Source organism: Triticum dicoccoides, chromosome 1B (assembly GCF_002162155.2).
Source record: "Triticum dicoccoides isolate Atlit2015 ecotype Zavitan chromosome 1B, WEW_v2.0, whole genome shotgun sequence".
In the NCBI taxonomy this organism is placed as follows: domain Eukaryota; kingdom Viridiplantae; phylum Streptophyta; class Magnoliopsida; order Poales; family Poaceae; genus Triticum; species Triticum dicoccoides.
Window position 1 is genome coordinate 368,836,258 of NC_041381.1, and position 10,322 is coordinate 368,846,579.

The 10,322-nt window shown below is 53.9% G+C and overlaps 1 protein-coding gene across 1 annotated transcript; it reads right to left on the minus strand.

Annotated features, from left to right (window-relative positions):
* Window positions 1–444: 444 nt before the first annotated feature.
* LOC119335883 (probable glutathione S-transferase GSTU6) lies at window positions 445–1,500 on the minus strand. Its single transcript, XM_037607937.1, has 2 exons — window positions 1,136–1,500; window positions 445–1,050 (listed from the first exon to the last, which is right to left on the minus strand). Exons 1-2 carry the CDS (start codon window positions 1,457–1,459, stop codon window positions 664–666), a joined length of 711 nt encoding a protein of 236 aa, XP_037463834.1. The 5' UTR covers window positions 1,460–1,500; the 3' UTR covers window positions 445–663.
* Between the last annotated feature and the right edge of the window lie 8,822 nt (window positions 1,501–10,322).

Sequence of the window (10,322 nt, forward strand, 5' to 3'; positions counted from 1 at the left end):
GAAAATCTTGACTTTTCACCTGACGGCGTGGGCCAGCCGCGCTTTTCCCTTGCGCCGGAGCCCCAAACGCCCCCCAACGCGCCGGGTTCGGCCTGCGGCCGCCGGGCGGAGAAAAGGGCCGAACCGGCGCTTTTCGTCGTCCTGGGGGGCGACTGGGCCGTTTTTTTGGCGTCAGCGCCGAGAAAGTCGCCTGAGGGCGGGCCTGTTGGGGGTGCGGCCGGAGATGCTCTTAAGTAGTTGGTGCCTCCGCTCGGTCACACCCACTCCGGGCCTTGGTTCCGCGGGTTGGGCTTCCTTCGCCTCGCGGGTCGGCCCACGCCGAGACCGTATGCTTGACGAGGAGAGGCGTGGGGTTGTAGTGGGCCTGACATGTTACCTCCCCCGTTGATCGGTAGATACAATTGCATCTACCCACACCCTGTAATATTGTCAGAATTATATCCATGACAAAGAATATACTTATGATTTCACCCGCAAAAAAAAAGAATATACTTATGATTTCTTACAAACGATTTGTTATCCTCTTTGGAGAAGTAGCTACGTGGTGTCAGGAGGGAAACCAGTCCATTCTTTGCATCCTTACAAGACATGACTATAAAGCTGGCCTAAAGAGAAAATTCGCTGTACTTGCTAGCTGGGTCGACAAATTCCACTCTACTTTTGTCACGACAGCAACTGGGCAACCGTGGAACCAGCCCGACGAGACTGAAGCTTCGTCAGGTACTCCACCGCCGTGTCAACGTCCGGCACCACCTCCTTGGCCGTATCAGTCTCCCCAAACTGCTTCACCCACGCGGCCAAGAGCGGAGCCCTACCCACCTCAACGACCACGACGCCGAACATCTTCTGCAGCGCTTCGAACCAGAGCAACTGCGAGCCGACGACGAGGTCGAGGTACCCGACGGAATCGCCGGCGAAGAAGGCCTTTCCCTTCGAGCACTTGCCGAACGCCTCCTCCAATTGGCCGATAGCTGCGAGCGTGTCGTCGACCTTCTCCGCTCTCTCCTCCTCCGTCGCCGCCCACATGATGCCTACCCAGGCCGGCAAGAGCTGCAAGACACCACGACCATGAAACCCGGCTCAAACTCAAACACTACTGTAGGAAAAGTTGGGGCAACAGCACACACGCAAGCACCTTGCTGTCGGCGTAGGCGGCCCAGATGCGAGCGGCGGCGCGATCGTAGGGGTCGGCGGGGAGGATCGAGGGGCCCGTGGCCGCCCAGACCTCGTCGACGTACTGCACGATGGCCAGCGACTCGCAGATGGGTTTGCCGTCGTGGATGAGCACCGGGACCTTCATGTACACCGGGTTGGACTTGCGGAGGAGCTCGCCCTTGGTGAACAGGTCCTGCTCTATGTACTCGTAGCCGATGCCTTTCAGCTGCAGCGCCATGCGTACACGGATGACGAACGGGCTCACCGTCAAGCCGAGCAGCTTCAGACTTCCTTCGGCAGCCATTGTTTCGTTCTCCGTCTGTTTTTCTCCATTTGTCTATCTGTGCAACACTGGCAGACACCGTATTCTTCACGTTTGTATACCCACGTGCGTCACCAGTGACGCGGTTGGCAGTCAAAGTACAGTAGTTAGTCCACCTTTTTTCCATTAGATGACAGTGACATTATTATTTCCGTTCGGCATTTCAGTCCACCCCGAGATTCTTCTCGCACGCGTGGATGGATTGGCTCTGCAACTTGTTGCCGGCCCTGTCGGTTTGTCCACAGCTCCAGATTACTACTGGGACACCGTGCTCAATATAGACGAATAGACGCGCGCACGGAAAACTCTTGCCGAGAGCCGGGCCGTGAAAAGTGCATGAAGGACCAAGGAGACGGACAGAATACGTGCCAAGAAATTTCTGAAACAAACGACCCAGAGTCAAGACTAAATCTGCAACCCATTAAAATTCAAAAAAAAATCTGCAACCCATTGAATTTGTAGTAGTGTAGTAACTGGTTCCGTCTGGAATTAGTTGTCGCTGAAATAAATGTATAAAACGTATTTCAATACTTTACATCCGACTGAGCAACAAGTTATTCCGGGCGGAGGGAGTAGGAAGTACTTCCTTTTGGCCCCCGCGTCGCTCCGCTCGGGGCGACTCGGGTGGCAACGAAAACCCTAGCCGCCGCCCCCCCTTCCCCTCCTCCTCCCCCCTCGCCGCCGCCCGAGGATGCCTCCGGCGAAGCCCGCGTGGTCTCCCAAGACGGTGGCGGCGAGGATCTGGCTGCTTCTCTCCTCGAGGAGGGCTTAGGCCGGCGAGGCAGCGGCCTCGGGTGGTGTGGCGGCGCCGTTTCTGCGGCGAGCGGTGTCGCGGGTGTTGCCCCCCGTCTTCTTGGTCGCGAGGGCGGCGAGTGACGGCGGGCGCTGGCGCCGGTCGCAACGGGGGCGCGGCCCCCCTGTTCGCGCCTGGATCTGAAGGCAGCTTCCACTCCCCCTCAGCGCGCTCCTCCTCGCCGGATCTGGTCGCCGGTGGCCTCTGGACGCCGGATCCGTGGCTGGTGGGGTTGCTTGGAGCTGCGGAACTGGACCGGGAGAACTCCTTGGCTGGTTCTCCGGCCACGGCATCGGCGACACAGGCAGGTGCCGTTTTCCTCCTCGGAGGCTTTGTCGAGGTTCGTTTCCTCTCCCTCCTGCTCCATGACCCGGGTGAAAACCCTTGTCTTCTCAGGACTGGACGGCAACGGCGCAACGTGCGTCGCCACCTTCTTGAAGGTGTCGTCTTGGGCATAGTAGGAGTGTGCAGAGTGCTGTGAGGTGGGTGTCGGGTTGGCTGCGTCAGCAGCGAGGGAGATGAAGCTTGGTGCTCTGTTTATGTAGCAGTGATGCTCTGCTTTGGCTTGCTCGTCGGATCCTTACTTGCTTGCTCGCCGGTTGGCGCCATTCTTGGGCAGGGAGGGGGTAGGGCTCCTCTCTTCTGCTAGCAGCAACTTGATGCAGTGGCTTGGGCATGGAGCCTATCCATTCAGGCTTGATCTGCTTCCTGTAAGGTTGCTTCATCTTACTCGTTGTTCGTTTGTTCAGTGTCAGTGCCTTTGTGTAGTTTTTCCCCTTGGTGGTTGTAGCGGTGACCTGCGGTGTGGCAATTCGTCTGGTTCCTCGTGCAGCGCTGTGTCGGGTTGAGAATCTCCCATGGTGCCCGGCATCGTGTCCTATCCTGGCTCTAGGGTGAGCTTCTCCATATTACAACGGTCCGGCACCTTTCGAGCCAAGGCGAGGGGCAGGGGTCCCATCTGGATTTGGAGAGGAGTGGATCGAACAAGGTGTCACCTTTCGGTGTAGATGAGGACGTTGTCGTGGTTCTAATTCTGACAGTAGTGTAGGGGGGTACTAAAGAGAGGCAAGATCCTAGCTATGGAGTAGTTGTGCACACAAGAGTTTTACGAGTTCAGGCCCTTCTCGGAAGAAGTAACAGCCCTACGTCTCGGAGCCCGGAGGCGGTCGACTGGATTATATGTGTGAGAGTTACAGGGGTGTGAACCCTTCTGCCTGTGGAGGGGGTGGCTTATATAGAGTGCGCCAGGACCCCAGCCAGCCCACGTAGCAGAGAGTTCAATGTACATAAAGGCCAGACGTTACTGATAACGCCTTACATAAAGTGTCATCATGACCATAAAGACTACTTAATTGCAGACCGTTCGGATACAGAGTAGATCTTGAACTCCTGGTGGTCGAGTGAGTCTTCATGGTCGAGTGTCTTTGAGTTTGTCGAGTGTCTTCCAGTCCGTCGAGTGGATTCCCTCTTGGTCGACTGGAAGATGGCTTCTTCTAAAGATGTCCTCGGGGAGGGTACCTTGGACAGGTCCATGACCCTACCCCAGGTACATGACTTCATCATTAGCCCCCGGATGGATCAAGGCTTGAGTGAGGAAGGAGTTGATAATCTTTTCGACCTGCTTTCTGGTGCTGTAAATGTGTCTTTACCCCGGATCAGTGACTTTCAAGTGAGGATGTGAACTTTCTTTCAGTCGCCTTGATCCATTCTTTATATCTGTCGAGTGAACTTTATGGACTTGGAGATTTTCGAGCGACGGATCGCAGGAGATCTTCCGCCTGACAAGTTGTCCTGCGGTTAGTGGATTTAGTGGGATCTGAATTTTGGGAAGCGCGCGAAGTAGAGAAGACCGCGGTACTCGGATGGGATAAGGCAGGGACGCCTCGATTCCCGCGCCGCCTTTTTCGCCATGTATCGCCTGCGCGACTGTTTCGGGATTTGACAGGATTGCCCGGGCCCACCAGTCAGCCACTCGGAAGCGACTCCATATAAGGGACCGGGCGGAGGTTTTTGAACAGTGCTCCCTCATTTCCCCCTCCCTCGTCTCCAGATTCATCCGCTGCACTCGCCAACTGCTCAACACCGCTGCCCCGTTCCAGCCTCATCGGTGACAATGGTGAAGGAGAGGACGGCGGCTTTGGAGCGGGCGAAGAAGGCGACGGCGAAGGTGAAGGGGAGAGCGACCAGTCGAGGCGGATCCTCGTCGTGGTCCCGCCTGCCGCAAGGTTGGATCCAGGGTGATTGGATCCGCTCGACCATCACCCAGAAGGATCTCGACGACCTGGCCAGCGAAGGCCTGATTGCGCATGGGGTGGCGAGGCTCCCGGGGACGGAGTGGCAGCCGCAGCCTCAGGAGGGTGAGTGTGTCCTCTTAGCGACTCATGTAGATCGTGGGTTCTCTCTGCCGCCGCATCTCTTCTTTCGAGGGTTTCTGAACTTCTTCAGGGCTCAGCTCCACCACTTCACATTCAATTCCATTGCCTATCTCGCTGCTTTCGTATCTTTGTGCGAAAACTTCTTGGGTTGTCGGCCGCACTAGGGCCTTTTCAAACACATATTCACTTGTCGCTCTCAGACGGTGAAAAAGGCCAACCCAAACGACGAGAGAACTCAGGTAATCCAGATGTGTGGGGGTCTTGGGGTCTAGATGAGGAGTAAGAGTGCTTTCCCAGCTATGACCCTTCCCGAGTCAGTTAGAGGGTGGTAGTCGACATGGTTCTACTGCCAAGACCAGCCGACGCCAGGGTAGTCGACTGGGCTCCCTCCCTTTTCCATGAGTCGAGTGAACAAGCCATCCTCTCTGAAAGTAGTTCCAGAGGAGAAGGCTCAGGTTAAAATGTTGATGGAGCGTGTAGTCCAGCTTATTCGCGACGGTGTAACTGGCATGGATCTTCTGGAGGTTTTCCTTCGGCGGTGCATCCAACCACTCCAATACCGGGGCCACCCGATGTGGTTGTACTCTGGTACTGAAGACACCACTCGGGTCCACTCAGAGGAGGTCGACGACGCCACATTGGAGAGGTGGATGACTGCCATCACAGGGAACAAGGACAACCCTCGTGGGGCCAGGAGGATCCCGCCACTCGACCAGTCTTATGAACCAGACAAGGTATGACCACTTATCTCCGACTGCAATCATGTTTCGTCTATTCTATTTTGCTGTAGATCAATCGATCAACTTTTGTCTTGTTTGTTGTCTTCTAGGCTACCACTGAGTTGTATTCGATGCCCAACGGGGCGCAAGCACAGACCGAGGAGGAGGAAGGAAGTGGAGGTGAAACTCAAGAGGAGTGGGAGTCGGACGGCAACGAGGATGATGAAGATGTGGGCTCTGATGAAGAGGAGGAGGAGGAAGAGGAGGAGGAAGTTGTGCCTCACCGTTCTGAAAGAAGGTCCAAGCTCGCCCACGACCCTATGGTCGAGCGCGGCAAGGGAGTCGTGCCTGCTGGGCAATCGACGAAACGCCCTCGGACGACTTCACCGGCGCCGACTGAGAAGGCGTCAAAGCAACCCCGAGCGGCCCCGACAAAACCGGCGAAGGCCCTACCGAAGATGAGGATGGAGATTCCGACTGTTTCTGGGTAATAGCATAACTCATGTTTTTCCTTTTAACATGGATATACTCTTGGTCGACTCGGTCACTGACCGACTGATTTTTGAAATCGCAGTGCTGCTACTTCTGAGACTTCGGCCCGGCATGAGGATCAAGAAATGGAAGATGCTGCTACTTCTCATCCTGGTACGATCTGCGCAGTTTCGCTTTCGGTCGATTGGATCTTTATTTTTGACTTTGAACTTCTTCTGCATCTCCACCTAGCGTTATCATCGATCTCCCTGACGATGACGATGAAGCGCCGCTGAGGCCGAGGAGGAGCAGGAAGGCGACTGTTGGCAAGACTGCTCAGGTTGTGTTAGCACCTGAACCACTGATTCCGAAGGGGAGCAATGTTTCTCGGGCTACCGTGTCCTTTACGGACCCGTTGACGGTTGCGCGCCCTTCGTCGTCGAGTGCTGATCCACCTTCTCTCTTCTCCATGTACCACATCCCGGAGGACCAAGCAAGCGCTGCCAAAGAAGCCATTCGTCAAGCAGGAATCATGATGGAGCAGGTGAAGGCGATCCGAACCGCCAGCCAAGCAGCTTATGACGCGAGTTCAGCTCTTCAGAGCAATGTCCAGGTTAGTTGAACGCCAACTGAAAATCTTAATGTTTGTCATGCACCCACTGGGTGTGTCAACTGGAATGTCAGGATTAGTGGGGGCACGCTGAGTGCACCCACTGGGTGTCGTCCCCGAGACTACGGTGGACTGCTGGCAGTCGACTGTAGTCTTTGTGTCTTGAAATTTTTCACTTTTACTTGTTTCACTCGAACTGGTCGAGTGGAATCATGGAACCGGTGGGGGCACGTTGAGTGCACCCACTGGGTGTAGTCCCCGAGACCGTGGTCGACTGCTGGCAGTCGGCTATGGTCTGAATAATTCTTCGTTTTTTTTAGCCTAACTGCTGACAGTTAGCTGCTTTCGGTCGACTGATCGATCCGAGCCGGTAGAACCAGTGGGGGCACGCTGAGTGCACCCACTGGGTGTAGTCCCCGAGACTATAGTTGAATATTTTGATTCGGCTGTAGTCTTAGAAGTACTACGATTTTTCTCTTAGTCACTCGGAAGTGACCTATCTTTGATGTCTGTCGATGATTTTTCGCAGAAATCTTGTGACCTTGTTTCTTGTTATACTGAGTTGGAGAACAAGCATGTCCATCTTGAACTTGATCTGAAGCTTGTCCAGGAGAACTTTGCGAAGTCGAAGGAAGAGGCAAAAGGTATGCTTGGTGAGGATCTTGACAACTGTCTTTGTTTTCGTCCGTTCTTGAGTCTGATCTCACTGTCATTTTGCAGAAAAACTGAAGGATGCTCTAAAGAAGAAGGACCTTGACCTTGTCGAGGCGCAGAAAACGGCTTCGGACAAAACGAAACTTGCAGAAGAGAAGCTGGCTTCGGTCAGCAAACTCGAAGAGGAGAATGCTGCTCTGAAAGCTGCTCTCGACTCGGCCAATCAGGAGGTCACCCAACAGAAGCGTGAGAAGATAGCCCTGAGTGACAAAGCTGGCGAACTGGCGGGGAAGAAGAATGACTTGGAGGTTTATCTGGGAGGACTCGCCAAGAAGCTATTTATGACGCCCCCGATTTAATCGTACACTAATCATGCACGCAAATGTGTACGATCAAGATCAGGGACTCACGGGAAGATATCACAACACAACTCTAAAACATAAATAAGTCATACAAGCATCATAATACAAGCCAGGGGCCTCGAGGGCTCGAATACAAGTGCTCGATCATAGACGAGTCAGCGGAAGCAACAATATCTGAGTACAGACAAAAGTTAAACAAGTTTGCCTTAAGAAGGCTAGCACAAACTGGGATACAGATCGAAAGAGGCGCAGGCCTCCTGCCTGGGATCCTCCTAAACTACTCCAGGTCGTCGTCAGCGGACAGCACGTAGTAGTAGGCACCTCCGGTGTAGTAGGGGTCGTCGTCGACGGTGGCGTCTGGCTCCAGGGCTCTAGCATCTGGTTGCAACAACCAGGTAGAAGGGAAAGGGGAAAAGAGGGAGAAAAGCAACCGTGAGTACTCATCCAAAGTACTCGCAAGCAAGGAGCTACACTACATATGCATGGGTATATGTGTAAAGGGCCATATCGGTGGACTGAACTGCAGAATGCCAGAATAAGAGGGGGATAGCTAATCCTGTCGAAGACTACGCTTCTGGCAGCCTCCGTCTTGCAGCATGTAGAAGAGAGTAGATTGAAGTCCTCCAAGTAGCATCTCCAAGTAGCATCTCCAAGTAACATCTCCAAGTAGCATCTCCAGTAGCATCGCATAGCATAATCCTACCCGGCGATCCTCCCCTCATCGCCCTTTGGAAAAGCGATCTCCGGGTTGTCTGTGGAACTTGGAAGGGTGTGTTTTATTAAGTATCCGGTTCTAGTTGTCATAAGCTCAAGGTACAACTCCAAGTCGTCCTGTTACCGAAGATCACGGCTATTCGAATAGATTAACTTCCCTGCAGGGGTGCACCAACTTACCCAGCACGCTTGATCCCATTTGGCCGGACACACTTTCCTGGGTCATGCCCGGCCGTGGAAGATCAACATGTCGCAGCCCTACCTAGGCTCAATAGAGAGGCCAGCATGCCGGTCTAAACCTAAGCGCACAGGGGTCTGGGCCCATCGCCCAATGCACACCTGTACGTTGCGAACGCGGCCGGAAGCAGACCTAGCCTAGTGGCGTTCCAGTCCAATCCGGTGCGCGCCGCTCAGTCGCTGGCGTCACGAAGTGCTTCGGCTGATACCACGACGCCGGGATACCCATAACTACTCCCGCGTAGATGGTTAGTGCGTATAAGCTCGTAGCCAACTCAGATCAAATACCAAGACCTCGTTAAGCGTGTTAAGTATCCGCGAACGCCGAACAGGGCCAGGCCCACCTCTCTCCTAGGCGGTCTTAACCTGCCCTGTCGCTCCGCCACACAGATCCACACAGAGGGCCGTCGGGACAAAGGTCCTTTCAGCCCCCAATCCGTGAATCACTCGCCGGTACTCTTCGAGCTGACCCGACTTTAGTCACCATCTGTAAAGTATGTATGTATGTATAGTATATACCCGTGATCACCTCCCGAGTGATCACGGCCCAATAGTATAGCAAGGCAGACTGACAAGAATGTAGGGCCAATGATGATAAACTAGCATCCTATACTAAGCATTTAGGATTGCAGGTAAGGTATCAACAGATGTAGCAACAATGTCAGGCTATGCATCAGAATAGGATCAACGGAAAGCAGTAACAGGCTACACTACTCTAATGCAAGCAGTATAGAAGAGAATAGGCGATATCTGGTGATCAAGGGGGGGCTTGCCTGGTTGCTCTGGCAAGAAGGAGGGGTCGTCAACTCCGTAGTCAAACTGGGCAGCAGCAGCGTCGGTCTCGTAGTCTACCGGAGAGAAAAAGGGAGGAAGAAACAATGAATACCATGTAAACAGATGCATATCGATGCATGACAAGACAAGTAACGATGCTAGGCGGGCCCTAACGTGGTATGAGGTGATGCCGGTTAAGGGGGGAAACATCCGGGAAAATATCCCCGGTGTTTCATGTTTTCGGGCAGAGGAGCCGGAGGGGGAAAGTTGCGGGTTCGATAGGTTAGGGGTGTGCGGCGGACGAACGGACTGCGTATCCGGATTCGTCCCGTCGTTCTGAGCAACTTTCATGTTGAAAATATTTTAATCCGAGTTACGGATTAAAAGATATGATTTTCTAAAGATTTTATTAATTTCTGAAATTTAATTAATTATTTAATTAATTCGAAAATGGATTTATGACGTCAGCATGACGTCGTGCTGACGCCAGTAGTCAGCGTTGACCATTTGACCTGGTCAACCTGACATGTGGGTCCCGTGGGACCCACCTGTCATACACTGTTAGGTTTAATTAGGGTTTAGTTTAATCCTAATTACAGTTTAATTAAAATCAACTAGTTAATTAAATTAATTAAACCGGATTAATTAACTTAATTAATTACTTAATTAATTAATTAATAGTTAATTTGTTAAAGCATTCTTATTTTTATTAATTATATTTAATTAATTTGCTTATTCATTCGGGACCCACATGTCATAGACACAGGGGGCGGCCACGTTAGCGTTGACCGGTTCAACAGGCCGGCCGGGCCCTTGGGGGCCCACGGGTCAGTGACCCACGCGGTGGCCCCAGGCCGGCCACGTCGGCGGGCGGCGTTGACGCGCCGGCGGCGACCTCCAGGACGGCGGCGCGGCACGTGACCTCACCGGAAACGCGCCACAGGGCACGGCTGAGGGTGTCTGGGGGCTCTACGGGACGGGCGCGGTGCGCCGCGTCCGATGGTGGCCGTGGTTGGCGCGGGGGTGGCCGGAGTTGAGCGCATCGAGCTCATCGGCGGCGAGGCGCTTCGGGCGGGGTACGGGAACGGGGCTAAGGGGCGCAGGGGGCGTGGCCAGGGACGGGGCGAGAGGGAGGC